Source organism: Octopus sinensis, linkage group LG26 (genome assembly GCF_006345805.1).
Source record: "Octopus sinensis linkage group LG26, ASM634580v1, whole genome shotgun sequence".
Taxonomy (NCBI): domain Eukaryota; kingdom Metazoa; phylum Mollusca; class Cephalopoda; order Octopoda; family Octopodidae; genus Octopus; species Octopus sinensis.
The window spans coordinates 3,517,898-3,535,054 of record NC_043022.1 but is presented as its reverse complement, the minus strand read 5'-3'; the positions used below and the strand labels follow the sequence as shown (position 1 = coordinate 3,535,054).

General features: G+C 43.4%; 1 protein-coding gene across 2 annotated transcripts in view; it reads left to right on the top strand.

The window, feature by feature from the left end:
* Window positions 1–17,157, top strand: part of LOC115224712 (kinase suppressor of Ras 2-like) — a 167,634-nt gene that overhangs the window by 99,329 nt on the left and 51,148 nt on the right. For both annotated transcript variants that reach the window (XM_029795571.2, XM_029795569.2), the window contains exons 4-6: window positions 1,742–2,369; window positions 5,239–5,423; window positions 10,802–10,868. In XM_029795571.2, the coding sequence (XP_029651431.1) occupies window positions 1,742–2,369; window positions 5,239–5,423; window positions 10,802–10,868 (880 nt within the window). The remainder of the gene's footprint in view (window positions 1–1,741; window positions 2,370–5,238; window positions 5,424–10,801; window positions 10,869–17,157) is intronic.

Genomic DNA, 17,157 nt, shown 5'->3' with positions numbered 1-17,157 from the left:
CCTGTTTTTGTTCAAACTGATCGGATCTGGCCTCTCACAGCTACCCTATAATGCCATTCTAAAAATAAATAATCACATTATTGAAACCTCGAAGCATAATGCAAAATTTATTCAAAGCAAAGTGAATAGATAATACGTTTGGCAGTAATCTGAATGCTAAAGGCTTAAGGCAACCTTGGAACTGAATTTAAGATATTTAAAACTGAATGAAATGAGAAATAAGAACTTTCTAACAATGCAGAAAGTTTTAAAAACTTGCATATAGGCGCAGGAGTGGCTGTGTGGTAAGTAGCTTGCTAACCAACCACATGGTTCCGGGTTCAGTCCCACTGCGTGGCATCTTGGGCAAGTGTCTTCTGCTATAGCCCCGGGCCGACCAATGCCTTGTGAGTGGATTTGGTAGACGGAAACTGAAAGAAGCCTGTCGTATATATGTATATATATAAGTGTGTGTGTATATGTTTGTGTGTCTGTGTTTGTCCCCCCTCCCCCAACATTGCTTGACAACCGATGCTGGTGTTTTTACGTCCCCGTCACTTAGCGGTTCGGCAAAAAGAGACCGATAGAATAAGTACTGGGCTTACAAAGAATAAGTCCCGGGGTCGATTTGCTCGACTAGAGGTGGTGCTCCAGCATGGCCGCAGTCAAATGACTGAAACAAGTAAAAGAGAGTATATCAAGTGTTATGGCCCTTCTTCTGGCGCGCAATATATAAAGGCTTTTTTTTAGCTTCGCTAAAAGCTTTCTTTGTTCTTAATTTCGTTCATTATTCTGTTTTACACTACAATGCTTCAAACAAACTACAATGCTCTTTTTTCATATTTAGAAATGCTTTAACCCCCTTTGTTACCATATTTCTGTTGAGATGCTCTGTGTTTCTTTCAATTCATTTTAAATATAAAAAAGAATTTAGTAAAAGAACTTAGTTATCATTAAGCTAGTTTTAGGAACATAAATTGTGACTAAGGTTTTGTGGAAGATTTTAATTCAGAACTTTTGAAAACCAGACATTTGTACTACAGAACCAGAAGCGGTTTCAGCCCAGTTGGTATCAAAATGGTTTATTTGCAGATTTTGTTTCACATAGTTGTTTGACTTGTTAGAAATAGCAGCCAAATCTTGTGCAAACTGAAGACACATTTGACTGTCTTTAACTCTTTCGTTACCATATTTCTGTTGAGATTATCTGTGTTTCTTTCAATTCATTTTAAATATAACAAAGAATTTAGTAAAATAACTTAGTTATCATTAAGCTAGTGTTAGGATCATAAATTGTGACTAAGGTTTGGTTGAAGATTATAATTCAAAACTTATGAAAACAAGACATCTGTACTACAGAGCCAGAAGTGGTTTTAGGCGGGTTGGTATCAAAAGGGGTTAATGACAGAAGTCCAAATACTACAGAGCCAGAGGCAGTTTCCAAAGGGTAGTTGCCTTAACCCTTTTCTTACCATATTCCTGTTGAGATGCTCTGTGTTTCTTTCAATTAATTTTAAATTTGACAAAGAATTTAGTAAAAGAACTTAGTTATCATTAAGCTAGTGTTAGGAAGATAAATTGTGACTAAGGTTTGGTGGAAGATTTTAAATGAGAACTTTTGAAAGCAAGATATTTGTACTACAGAGCCAGAGGTGGTTTCAGCCGGGTTGGTAACAAAAGGGTTAATGGTGCCACAGGAGTTAATTACTCCTGTTTCAATTCTAATTTAATGACATTTACCTGTTTTTGTTTTCACTTTCAGACAAGCAGATTAAAGGAGATTCTTGTGATGAAAACGATGTTGAGCTTCATTGGACTCGATACACACCGTCTCAGTCCTCCAGTGTTGCTAACAGCAGCAGCAACACTGAAGCTGCTGACGGTGAAGGAAATAGTAATGGGGGTGAGGGTACTGCGGGAAGTGGTGCCAATGAGGGGGGCAGTGGTAATAGTCGCGGCATCAGCAGCACCAGTACCACTGGAGGAGGAGGAGGAGGCGGCGGGGGGAGTAGTGGTGGTGGTGGTGGTGGTGGTGGTGGTTTAGGCAGTGGTAGCGGCGGCGGTGGCGGGGTTGATACCGGATCCCCGAAATATATCTCTTGCCCTTCCACGTCGTCTCTTCCCTCGGAAAGCTTTCAACCGGTCCACATCCCCACGTCCCCGCAGAGCACCCCATCGTCGCCCGTGCCGCGCAACCCAAAAGAAAGACACAGAGGCACCCCTCCTCCGACCCCAACATTAGTCAGGGCAAAACCCATGGGCAGCAAATACCCAAGTACACCTCCCCCCAAGAAAAAGATCCAACTATTTCCAGATGCCTCATCGCTAAAGAAAAGCCGATCCTGTGAATCTCAGCTGGCGAGTCGAGTTACAAACATCGACCCTGTGAGGTGAGTACCTGCACTAGTTCTTACATTATACATCATCAGGTATGAGACAAGTCTATATTGGCTTAATGGTGCTCGCTTCGTCACCGAGTAATTTCTGATGAGGTTTTATAAGACTGAAAGTTGTCCAGGGTTGTTTCCCTTGTTTTGAGTATATTAACAATAACTGGACTGTAGATTTTCATACTGGTTGTGTCACCGAGTAATTTCTGATGAGGTTTTATAAGGCTGAAAGTTGTCCAGGGTTGTTTCCCTTGTTTTGAGTATATTAACAATAACTGGACTGTAGATATTCATACTGGTTGTGTCACCGAGTAATTTCTGATGAGGTTTTATAAGGCTGAAAGTTGTCCAGGGTTGTTTCCCTTGTTTTGAGTATAATAACAATAACTGGACTGTAGATATTCATACTGGTTGTGTCACCGAGTAATTTCTGATGAGGTTTTATAAGGCTGAAAGTTGTCCAGGGTTGTTTCCCTTGTTTTGAGTATATTAACAATAACTGGACTGTAGATTTTCATACTGGTTGTGTCACCGAGTAATTTCTGATGAGGTTTTATAAGGCTGAAAGTTGTCCAGGGTTGTTTCCCTTGTTTTGAGTATATTAACAATAACTGGACTGTAGATTTTCATACTGGTTGTGTCACCGAGTAATTTCTGATGAGGTTTTATAAGACTGAAAGTTGTCCAGGGTTGTTTCCCTTGTTTTGAGTATAATAACAATAACTGGACTGTAGATTTTCATACTGGTTGTGTCACCGAGTAATTTCTGATGAGGTTTTATAAGGCTGAAAGTTGTCCAGGGTTGTTTCCCTTGTTTTGAGTATAATAACAATAACTGGACTGTAGATTTTCATACTGGTTGTGTCACCGAGTAATTTCTGATGAGGTTTTATAAGGCTGAAAGTTGTCCAGGGTTGTTTCCCTTGTTTTTCAAAATAATATAAGGCATTGACTAATGTCATCTTTTCCACCATGCATTAATTATTTCTGTTTGGTTTTTTTTTTAGCGCTGAATATATGATAGGTGCAGGCTTGAGGTTAGGAAGTTTGCTTTCCAACGACATGGTTTCGAGTTCAGTCCCATTGCATGAAACCTTATACAAGTGTTTTCTACCGTAGCCGTTGGCCGACCAAAGCCTTGTGAGTGGAATTGTTTGGCGGAAACTGCAAGAAGTCCACTGTGGAAAGTAGCTGCAGCAGCTAAAGATCAGAAGTGGATGTTTGGTCTTGAGGGCAAGAGGAGGCGGCATTAGGAAGTTCGATTCTCAACCACATAATTTTGTGTTAGGTTCCGTCTCACTGTTTCAGACACTTTGGCCAAGTGTCTGTAACTTTAGCCCTAGGTCAGACACAGCTTTGTGCATAGATTTGGTTGAGAGAACCTGAAAAAAAGCTCATCATATGTATGCCAGATAACTTGTAAGGTCTCTCATAACTGCTACTGGTAACTTGGACTCCAGTACAACCTGTTGAATGGTCGGGTCGCTGACGAGTAAACCAGCACACCCTCTAGGCTTGCCTGGGGAGGAGGATTGCTAAAAACCCAGTAGGATGAAAAACAAGACCAATCGAAAGGAAAGATGAACCTAGTGTAGGTTCAATGACTTTCCAGCAACAGCATAAGCCCTCAGAAATTTCAGGTTGGCGTCTGGTGTGTTGGAAAACCACCGGGAGTGAGGCCCCTCTCAGCTTTTGTTATAGCATGTCTGTAGAATGTCATTCTGATATAAAACTAGAAATGCAGGGAATGGCATGTTGGCACTTGATATCTTGCTCTGGTTTGTCTATGGATCATATTAATAGAGTGGAGAGGGTCTGTGAGGTGTTGTGCAAGCCTTATTCATCATCATCATCGTTTAACATCCGTTCTCCATGCTGACATGGGTTGGACGGTTCGACCGGGGATCGGGAAAGCCAGAAGGCTGCACCAGGCTCCAGTCTGATCTGGCAGTGTTTCTACAGCTGGATGCCCTTCCTAATGCCAACCACTCCGCGAGTGTAGTGGGCGCTTTTTACGTGCCACCTGCACAGGTGCCAGGGGAGTCTGGCATCGGCCACGATCGGTTGGTGCTTTTAACGTGCCACCAGCACGGAAGCCAGCCAAGGTGGCGCTGGCATCGGCCAGTAATTAATTAGTATATTAGAGATTAATATTTCCCAAAATATAAACTCCTGGTCCCCATTCATTCACAGCCAGATTAACCAATGTTACACTGAGTTGAACGTATTAACAAAAAAATAATGATTACACAGTATATTAACTTATCACTTGCAGTGAGTTGGTAGTCTACTAAAACCAGTCAACCATTTAGTCTCATTCTGATGATGTGGGATGTGTGGTAAGAAATTTGCTTCCCAACCATGATTCCCTGAACTTGCTGGTCTTCTACCAAGATTTGAAACCATTATTATTGTTGTTCTTGTTGTTATTCAGGTGGTGAGCTAGCAAAATCATTAGCAATGTGGACAAAATGCTTTTAGCAGCATTTCAATTAAGTTCAAATTTCGCCAAGGTCGACTTTGCCTGTCATCCTTTCAGGATCAATAAAATAAGTACCTGTTGAATACCGAGAGTCAATGTAAGTGGCTTATCCCCCCCCCCCACTCCCGAAATTGCTGGCCTTGTGCCAAAATTTGAAACCAATATTGCTTGAACTATAGTGAGATGGCTGTAAATCTGTGTTAGTCATGAATAATGATTGACTTCAACAAATGATTGTTTTTACTCAAATAAAAAATGTTTTTTCAGAAAGCATAATAGCCTTCTTGTATTTCCAGAAAAGCTCATATTTTGGTATTCAAAATTGTATTTAATTAACCTTCTCTTTCTTTCTTTCTTTCTTTTTCTTTTTTTTCCTAAAATTTCCAGACAGAAAAAGAAGCCCGGGAACAGTAAGATAGGAGGCAGTTTTGAAATAATAAATCGCCGTCCTTCAACAGAAGGCTCGGAGGCCGGGGGAAACAGCCAGGGCCCTTCCCCGGTTCTCTCGCCTGCAATGAGATCTCCTCCATACAAAGCTGATCCAAATAGTTTGAAAGAATATCACAAAACAAGTAAGTGACCATGTTTAACTCTTCTGCTAACGAGGGGTCCCCCCCGCCCTTTTTTTTTTTTTTTTTGCTTTTAACCCTTTAGCATTTAATCCAGCTGTATCCGGCCCAAATATTCTGTTTTATGTTAAAAGTGACCAGATCCAGCCTCTCACACCTACCTTACAATGTCAGTTCTAAGAACTTACAAACACACCATTGAAATCTTGAAGCCACAAAATAATGCAGGATTATTTCAGAATAATACTCTTTTACTTGTTTCAGTCATTTGACTGCGGCCATGCTGGAGCACCGCCTTTAGTCGAGCAAATCGACCCCGGGACTTATTCTTTGTAAGCCCAGTACTTATTCTATCGGTCTCTTTTGCCGAACCGCTAAGTGACGGGTACGTAAACACACCAGCATCGGTTGTCAAGCAATGCTAGGGGGACAAACACAGACACAGAAACACACACTTATATATATATACATATATACGACAGGCTTCTTTCAGTTTCCGTCTACCAAATCCACTCACAAGGTATTGGTCGGCCCGGGGCTATAGCAGAAGACACTTGCCCAAGATGCCACGCAGTGGGACTGAACCCGGAGCAATGTGGTTGGTTAGCAAGCTACTTACCACACAGCCACTCCTGCGCCTATAATGTGAATAAATTAACAATACATTAAACAAAGAAATCTGAGTGCTAAAAAGTTAAGTCTAGTAAAAACTCTATCAGTCCCTTTTGCTGAGTTGCTAAGTTATGGGGATGTAAACACACCAACACCAATTGTCAAGTGATAGTGGGACACACACACATATCATTGCTACTATGCAAAAGTGTCTGAAGTGCAAAACGTTGCTTTTTTATTTTTTTTTTTGTTTCAGAAAAGGATAAAATAGTTTCACCCTTCCATTTCTTGTTACCTTAGCAACAGTTTCAGCTTAGCAATAATACTTTGTTGGATGTATAAAATCCTAACTCCATGCGTGTATGATATTTTCAGTCAGAAATATTTTTGCAAAACTGTCGTATGTGGGACTTACTACACTTTTGCAAAATGCTAAATCGTTGTACTACACTTTGACAATTTTCGTATCTTGGCATCTGAAGCAGCTGGAGATACGATAGTTTGACCAAAAAGAACTGGCTACTACAAGCAAAATTAAATATTGAAAAAAACGCATTTGGACATATGATAGTTTAATATAATAGCAACAATATATATATATATATATATATTATATTAAATTAGAGATAAAACCACTATTAGGCAAATCAAACAATGAAAAACTTAAGCCAATACATAAAATTAATTAATTTATATTATTTTAAATATATATCAAAAGTATTAAAAGTTTAATAAAAGATAATGAGTAAAACACTACGATCGTTTCATGGCTGTCCAATTCGTAATAATTCGAGTTATGGTTACAGTCAATCTTCAGGTAATTGAAATATTTATCTTATATATATATGTATATATATATATATATATTTTTTACTTAATAATAATAGTAAATAATTTCTTCAATGGTTTTTCAAAAAACCAACAATTATTTACTGGTAGATTTCGGTATGTAAATATAACGATTAGCGGCAGGAACTTCTGTGAAGTTCAGTATATATTGTATATAAGTAGAAGGGGCAGGCAACAGGTTGCTTAGCCGCATACTGAAAGAATTAGAAATAGCAGTTTAGAAATAGCTGTTTATTTCTATTTTCTACAAGTGGGGCTCCACATACGACATAACCCTGCAATTCACATATGCAAAACCGAAGGATTAACTAACGAAAACAAAGCCTAACCGTTAATAGCGAACATGTTTCTAGATTAGAAATATGAAAATATATCTCATGTCTTTCGTCAGCGCCATCTTCCATAGATTTATCATATTCTTTTAGATGTTTCAACCCCAAGGCTGTGTTTTACATGTTTCAATCCACGCACACACATGCACATGATGATCTACCGAGTTCATTCACAAGGCTTTGGTCAGCCTGAGTCTATAGTAGACTCAGATGTCACGCAGTGGGACTGAACTCGGAACCGTGTGGTTGAGAAGCAGACTTCTTAACACATGGCCATACCTGCACCTATGATGATAATTGTTTTTTTATATAAAGTTATGCCAGGTGTCAGACTAAGCATCACTGCTGCTCATACATTTGACTCCCCTGTTTTTGAGGGATAGAGTAGCAGAAGGGGGGTCTTGTTATCAAAATATTTGCTAGTTTCTAAATTACATGTGTTAACACTCACAGACACACACACACATTTGTTGACTACAAATGAAGATTTAAGTTCATGCAGAGACACATATATACATCATCATCATCGTTTAACGTCCGTTCTCCATGCTAGCATGGGTTGGACGGTTCAACTGGGGTCTGGGAAGCTAGAAGGCTGCACCAGGCCCAGTCTGATCTGGCAGTGTTTCTACAGCTGGATGCCCTTCCTAACGCCAACCACTCCGTGAGTGTAGTGGGTGCTTTTTACGTCCCACCGGCACAGGTGCCAGAGGAGGCTAGCAAACGGCCACGATCGGATGGTGCTTTTTACGTGCCACCGGCATGGGGACCAGACGAAGCTGGCAACGTTCGGATCGTTCTCTTACGTGCCACCGGCACTGGTATCACAGCTACAAATTCCATTGATGTTGATAGATTACGATTTTGATTTTCACTTGCCTCAACAGGTCTTCACAAGTGGAGTTTTGTGTCCCTAGAAGGAAAGGAATGCATAAGTGGGCTGGCTACATCCCAGGTGTAGGCCACGGGATTATGGCCTCACTTGTCCTGCCGGGTCTTCTCACGCACAGCATACTTCCATAGGTCTCGGTCTCTAGTCATTTCCTCGGTGGGACCTAAAGTTTGAAGGTCGTGCTTCACCACCTCATCCCAGGTTTTCCTGGGTCTACCTCTTCCACAGGTTCCCTCAACCGCTAGGGTGTGGCACTTTTTCACACAGCTACCTTACAAATGCTTGAAAAGAAACTGCTAACTTCAGATGTGTACACACACACACACACGCGCACTTGTTGCCATGTGTATTTCCTGATCATAAAACCAGCTCTGGGGCCACACGTAATGCTGATCATGTGGACATGTATACACTCATTGCCTCTTGGGCCATGTATAATCGGCTGATCCTAGAACCAGCTCTAGCAGCGCTCATACTTGCTGATCTTGGGGTCACACATACACATTCTCTCTCTCTATAATCTATCTTCATATTACATATGTGAAGTGCTATACAGATGTGGTTAAGCGAACCATCCGATCGTGGTCGTTGCCGGCGCCGCCCCGTCTGGCCTCCGTGCCAGTGGGACCTAAAAGCACCATCCGTTCATGTCCGCTGCCAGCCTCGCCTGGCCCCCATGCCGGTGGCACGTAAAAGCACCATCCGTTCGTGGCCGTTTGCTAGCTCCGTCTGGCACCTGTGCGGGTGGCACGTAAAAAGCACCCACTACACTCATGGAGTGGTTGGCGTTAGGAAGGGCATCCAGCCATAGAAACACTGCCAGATCAGACTGGGCCTGGTGCAGCCTTCCGGCTTCACAGACCACGGTCGAACCGTCCAACCCATGCTAGCATGGAGAATGGACGCTAAATGGTGATGATGATGATGATGATGATGTTTGTACAACTTGTAAAATATTATCTTTGAAAACCGTTGCTTTTCGTAGATAATAACAAGTTCAAACTACCTGGATATATAATCTTGCATTGACTATATACACCTTATGTATGTACTATTCCTCTTTACTTGTTTCAGTCATTTGACTGTGGCCATGCTGGAGCACCACCTTTAGTCGAGCAAATCGACCACAGGACATTCTTTTGTAAGCCTAGTACTTATTCTATCGGTCTCTTTCGCCGAACCGCTAAGTTACGGGGACGTAAGCACACCAACATCGGTTGTCAAGCGATGTTGGGGGGACAAACACAGACACACAAACATACACACATATACATACATATACATATATACGACGGGCTTCTTTCAGTTTCCGTCTACCTAATCCACTCACAAGGCTTTGGTTGGCCCGAGACTATAGTAGAAGACACTTGCCTAAGGTGCCACGTAGTGGGGCTGAACCCTGAACCATCAGCATTGGTTGTCAAGCAATGTTGGGGGGACAAACACATACATACATATATACGACGGGCTTCTTTCAGTTTCCGTCTACCAAATCCACTCACAAGGCTTTGGTCGGCCCGAGACTATAGTAGAAGACACTTGCCCAAGGTGCCACGTAGTGGGGCTGAACCCTGAACCATGTGGTCGGTAAGCAAGCTACTTACCACACAGCCACTCATATACGTTATATAAGCATTACAATGCTCATTAGTTCTGCTGATTTTTCTATAAGAAGGCTAAAATATTATTACATGATTAACAATCTGAATAAGTAAGCACAGCATTGGAAAGAATAATCCGAATGCTTTTAAACTGGCCATAACCAGCCCGAAATTTTGGGGGCGGGGGCAGTTGATTAGATCGACCCCAGTAAGCAACAGGTACTTAATTTATCGACCCCGATAAGGATAAAAGGCAAAGTCAACCTCGGTGGAATTTGAACTCAGAATGTAAAGAGAGGCGAAATACCGTATTTCGTCCAGTGTGCTAACGATTCTGCCAGCTCGCCACTTTAAACCAGTTCAAACATTCTATGCATTTTATGCTCGAACTGGTCAGATCCAGCCTCTCACACCTACCCTACAATGTCATTCTAAAAATAAAAAAATCACATCATCAAAATCTCAAAGTAAGATAATCCATAATTAGGTGCAGGAGTGGCTGTGTGGTAAGTAGCTTGCTAACCAACCACATGGTTCCGGGTTCAGTCCCACTGCGTGACATCTTGGGCAAGTGTCTTCTACTATAGCCCCGGGCCGACCAAAGTCTTGTGAGTGGATTTGGTAGACGGAAACTGAAAGAAGCCTATCATATATAAGTGTGTATATATATATATATATATATATATATATGCGTGTGTGTTTGTCCCCACCAACATCGCTTGACAACCGATGCTGGTGTGTTTACGTCCCCGTTGCTTAGCGGTTCGGCAAAAGAGACCGATAGAATAAGTACTGGGCTTACAAAGAATAAGTCCCGGGGTCGATTTACCCGACCAAAGGCGGTGCTCCAGCATGGCCATAGTCAAATGACTGAAACAAGTAAAAGAGTAAGTAATCTGAATGCTAAAGGATTAAGACAGTATTTTTAAACCATTTCACTTTCATTAAGCACAGCAATTTGTCCTTCTCCTTCTTTTGCAACCCAAACTGGCCCCTCTAGGATGATCTCTCCCCCCCACCTATATCAAATATCCCCTCAATGCAGTGTCTGGTTTTTGTTTAATCACATATCTTTTATTTGTTCTATTTCTCTAGATACTCTTCCAGTTCCTAAATCTCCTCTAGCCCCTGACCAGACTATTATGGTATCTACAAACCACAGGTAAGGAAGGACTTCATTCACTTACATTTTATGTTTTTATGCTGGTGCCACGTAAAAAGCGCCCATGCTGGTGTCACATAAAAAGCACTCGTGCTGGTGCCACGTGAAAAACACCCATGCTGGTGTCACATAAAATGCACCCATGCTGGTGTCACGTGAAAGGCACCCATGCTGGTGTCACATAAAAAGCACTCGTGCTGGTGTCACGTGATAAACACCCATGCTGGTGTCACATAAAAAGCACCCATCCTGGTGCCACGTGAAAAACACCCATGCTGGTGTCACATAAAATGCACCCATGCTGGTGTCACGTGAAAGGCACCCATGCTGGTGCCACGTGAAAAACACCCATCCTGGTGCCACGTGAAAAACACCCATCCTGGTGCCACGTGAAAAACACCCATCCTGGTGTCACATAAAAAGCACCCGTGCTGGTGCCACGTGAAAAACACCCATGCTGGTGTCATAAAAAGCACCCATGCTGGTGCCATAAAAAGCACCCATGCTGGTGCCACATGAAAAACACCCATGCTGGTGCCACATGAAAAGCACTCGTGCTGGTGCCACGTGAAAAACACCCATGCTGGTGTCACATAAAAAGCACCCATGCTGGTGCCACATGAAAAACACCCGTGCTGGTGCCACGTGAAAAACACCCGTGCTGGTGCCACGTGAAAAACACCCGTGCTGGTGTCACATAAAAAGTGCTTGTGCAGGTCCCACGTGAAAAGCACCCAGTCCAGTACACTCTGTAATGTGGTTGGGTTTAGATAGGGCGTTCGGCCATAGAAGCCATGCCAAAACAGACAATTGGGGCCAGGTGCAGCCTTCTGGCTCACCTAGTTCCTCCTATCAAACCATCCAACCTATGCCAGTATGGAATACTAATGTTAAATGATGATATGTTGATTGGTTGATATAGGCATGTCTGATGGGGTGGGGATTGAATGCCTGTATGTACTTTGTAGCTATGTATTTTTATGTATTTTGATTTTGTCTGTTACCATGACAACTAATTCCCAAAGGTTGAAGTCACCTACTTATAATAATAATAATAATAATAATAATAATAATAATGAAATTATTGTATACAGTGCTCAGGTGCACCACAACTTGTCAGAGTATATGCAGTAATATACAAATGTCTGGAAAGCGAACAGTGTACGAGTCAGATACATGCTTGTGTGTGTATGGAGGAGAGAAAATCAGGTGTAGTGTTGGCGAATCTCAGGAAGCATGGAAGTTTTGAAGGATGCAGTGCTCCGACAACTAACAACCGATGCCAGCAGTTTGTTCCATGCTTCAGCAACTCTCAGCGTAAAAAAATGTTTCCTGAAGTCATGGGAGCTGTGCTGTTTTCTGACTTTATAAACATGTCCACGGGTGTTAGACAAACGGACTCAGGAAGCATGGAAGTTTTGAAGGATGCAGTGCTCTGACAACCAACAACTGATGCCAGCAGTTTGTTTCATGCTTCAGCAACTCTCAGCGTGAAAAAATGTTTCCTAAAGTCATGGGAGCTGTGCTGTTTCCTGATTTTGTAAACATGTCCACGGGTGTTAGACGGGTGGAGTTTGAAAAGGTACTTCTAAGCAGGTACCTCAGCAGCGTATGGTCCACTCCTTTAAAACGGTGGCACCACTGTAAAACTGACGGGTGTTTCTTAAGCTTGCTCTGCTAGGTCCAGCGATCTCTCTTCCCCTTGGAAACTTCATTCTCCAGAAGCAGGACGGTTGTCTTGTTATGCCTCCTTTCACTTGTTTCGGTCATTAGTTTGTGGCCATGCTGGGGCACTGCCTTGAAGAATTTTAATCTTAACGAATCAATCTCGGTACTCTTTTACTATAGCAGAAGACACTTGCCCGAGATGCCACGCAGTGGGACTGAACCTGGAACCTTGTGGTTGGTATGCAAGCTATTTACCACACAGCCACTCCTGCGCCTATTTTTTATTACTTTATTTAGTACTTTATTTTTTTTTTTCAACCTGGTACTTTTTCAATCAGTCTCTTTTGTCGAACCACTAAGTTAATGGGATGTGACTCAACAATTTTCAAGTGGTGTTGGGGGACAAATACAGACACAGGATACACACACACACACACACACACACACACACACAACTGCTCTCTGTTTATGTACTTCATTTCCTGTACTTCAGTTCTGGTTGTCGAGGGCAGGAAATGTGATCTGAAGTAGACTGATAGCCTATCCAGGTTGAGATTTTATCTATCATCCGCTTCTGCTGTGGAACTAGATATCTAAGCTTTAGCTCCTAAAGGTCCCCTCAGATCTATGGAGATATTTTTCCGGTTATTTTTGGTTGTTTATTGCCTCCATGTTCATCCTTTGCTCTGGTTTGAATCTGTGGACGTGCAATAGATATTTTGATTTTTGCTGTGGTTGTATAGTAATAAATTCATTGTTGTTATTATTATTATTATTATTATTACATAGATTTGTGCACCCTCCTCCTCCTCCTCTTCCACCAACATCTCTGTTTGTTCACTTACTTACGCACACACACATTCGCTCACTCACTCACTCACACTCGCTCACACACACACTCTCGCTCGCTCACACATACATATTTGCTCACACACACACATTCACTCACTCACATTCGCTCTCTCACTCATACACACATACTTGCTCACTCACACGTACACACACACACTTGTTCACTCTCACACACATTCACTCACTCACACGCATTCGCTCACACACACACACACACACACACACTTGCTCACTCACTTACATTCGCTCACTCACACACACTCTCGTTCACTCTACACACACATTCACTCAGTCACACACATTCGCTCACTCACACACTCACTCATACATGCGCACACACACACATGCTCATTCACACACACACACGCTCATTCTCACTCTCACACACACACACGCTCATTCTCACTCTCACACACACACACACTCATTCATACACACACACATGCTCATTCACACACTCACTCACACACATTCACTCACATATTCACACACACTCTCGCTCACTCTACACACACTCGCTCACTCATACACACACACTCGCTCACTTACACACACACACACATGCTCACTCACACACACATTCACTCACATATTCACACACACACATACACACACCCCTACCTCTCTCTCTCAACTTGAAGGATGCCTTACCAATCCAGCTAGCGCCATACCAGCAGTGAAAAACACGTGTTAGAATGTCGAAAACTGTTGCCAAAAACTGCTGCCGTTTCCTTGGCATTTGCTCAACTATTTCTCATTCATTCTAGAGTTAGATTGTAGCTACAGTTATGGTTAGTAGGCTTCACCCTTCCTTTTCTCTTCCACATCCAAACCATGGCATGGACTGGCTTTAGCAGTCTCCTCTATTTACCAAACATTTTCTGACCACTCACCAATCCTTAAAATCAGCAACAATTCCGTGTGATGGGTTTTGTTTGTTTTTTTCTGTGTTTACCTCTATCTATCTATCTATCCGCTCAGTCAAAGTCGACTCTCGGTCACTCGATGGATCAGAGTCCTCCAATCAGTTCTATCCTGGGCCGCTTCTTTCAGATTGGCTATGTCCATTCCGGTATCACTCTTGATGGTGTCAAGCCAGCGGGTTCTTGGTCGGCCTCTTCCTCTCTTGCCACTGACCATTCCGTATATATATATATATCTATCCGCTCAGTCAAAGTCGACTCTCAGTCACTCGATGGATCAGAGTCCTCCAATCAGTTCTATCCTGGGCCGCTTCTTTCAGATTGGCTATGTCCATTCCGGTATCACTCTTGATGGTGTCAAGCCAGCGGGTTCTTGGTCGGCCTCTTCCTCTCTTGCCACTGACCATTCCGAGCATGATGTCCTTCTCCAGGGATTTTCTCTGCATAATATGACCGAAATATACCAATCTATGCTTGGTGATCCTAGCTTCTAGCGACATTTTCGGCCTGATCTGCTTAAGAACTTCTCCATTGGTGAGCCTCGCTGTCCATGGAATCCGTAAAAGTCTTCTCTAAAACCCCCATATTTCATTTCATTTCAGCTGCTGTATTGATGTTAGGTGTGTTATGTTGTATATTTTTACGTGTGTGTTAGGTTCTTATACATGACATCAGTATCTGCCATCACTAGTACACTGTGCCCCGGTTTGTTATCACAGTCAACTAAAGCAATTGACAACAGGAGGGGCATCTGATCATAAAACCCTGCAGCTGCATAATCACCAGTGGACCCATGCTGGCAGGGAAATGTAGACGTAAAACTCTTTGTTGTTGGTGGTGGTGGTGGTCGTCGTCGTAGTGGCAGTGACAAGGAAGCATGGTTGCAGTCACTTTACTCGTGTAACTAACGTTCAGGGAAAGGAATGAATGCCACCACTTCCGTTTTTCTCCTTACATTGAAATCAGTGGCACTTACCACTCTAATTGCCTAATTACAATCAGTCGAGCAGCAAATACGTTCGGTCGAGTTATTTTTCACTTAAACACCGCACTTGTTGCTTTGGTCGTGCATAGAAAAGATTCCACACCACAGTTTTCGGTATATATTTTGTTGGAGTGGCTGTGTGGTAAGTAGCTTGCTAACCAACCACATGGTTCCGGGTTCAGTCCCACTGCGTGGCATCTTGGGCAAGTGTCTTCTGCTATAGCCTCGGGCTGACCAAAGCCTTGTGAGTGGATTTGGTAAACGGAAACTGAAAGAAGCCTGTCATATATGTATATATATGTGTATGTGTGTGTATATGTTTGTGTGTCTGTGTTTGTCCCTCTAGCATTGCTTGGTGTGTTTACGTCCCCGTAACTTAGCGGTTCGGCAAAAGAGACCGATAGAATAAGTACTGGGCTTTATAAGTCCCGGGGTCGATTTGCTCGACTAAAGGCGGTGCTTTTTGACTGAAACAAGTAAAAAAGTAAGATGATGGTGGTGGCGAGGCAGGGGTAATGATGATGATGATGCTTGTAGCGAAGGTGATGGTGATTGTTGTGGCAGTTCCAAATAGTTCTGACTTGGCAGGGACCGAACCTTCGCTCTTCTCTACCATACGCACGCACACACACAGTGACAAGTCAGTGTCTAACGATGTTGATAAACAGAAGAAAAAGTTGTATGATGATGGGTCGTCATTAAAACGGAGATGGTTTTGTCAGTTATGGACGATTGGTGGTGGGGGGGGGGTGGCGACGGCGATGGTAATGGCGATGATGATGATGATGATGATTATGATGATGGATGATAGATGATGACGTGTGGTGGTGGTGGTGGTGGTGGTGGTGGCGGCGGCGGCGTTGACAATGATGGAAATACTGTTGGGACCGTACATCAAATCGCAGCTCTATTTGCCCACTCACACAACAATTGATGATGGCGTGATGACGTCAAGAAGCATTGATCTGGTGTGTGTGTGTGTGTGGCGGCGGCGGCGGAGGCGGTGGTGGTGGTGGTGGTGGTGGCGGAGGCGGAGCAGTAGCAGCAACAACGGGAGGAGGAGGAGGAGGGTGTACACACAAGCAACACATGTCAGCTGTGTGATTGGAGACTGGCGAAGCTGGCCAATGTGTGTGTGTGTGTGTGTGTGGCGGCGGCGGCGGAGGCGGTGGTGGTGGTGGTGGCGGAGGCGGAGCAGTAGCAGCAACAACGGGAGGAGGAGGAGGAGGGTGTACACACAAGCAACACATGTCAGCTGTGTGATTGGAGACTGGCGAAGCTGGCCAATGTGTGTGTGTGTGTGTGTGTGTGCATGTAAGAGTGTGTATGTATGCGTGCGTGTGTGGTAGCCGTCGTCGTCGTGGTAGTCGTCGGTTTTTTTTGTTTTTGTTAGTTTTTTTTTGATGTCATCAGCCACAGATCTCTTCTCACCCTCCCAACCCCAATCCCCACCACCGTTTTCTCCCCGCTGCCACCATCACCTTCACCACCACCACCGTCCCCCCCACCACCACAGCTCTCTTCTCACCCTCCCAACCCCAACCCCCCACCACCGTTTTCTCCCCGCTGCCACCATCACCTTCACCTTCACCGCTGCCCCCCCCCCATCACCACCACCCTCCTCCACCCAATGACGTCAAAGCCAAGACACATGACAATCGATTTCAAAGTGATGGCAGGGTCGCGCGCGCGCGGGCGCGGTGGTGGTTCGTTGTCGGGGTGGGGTGGCGGCGGGTACGTTATTACAGAAAAGTTTCGTTAGTTACAATGTAGATGCGAGTGTATATATGTGTGTGTAGTGTGCGTTGTGTAAACCGTATTGTCAGCAATACAAAGTAAACTCGTTTGGTTGTAAACAACT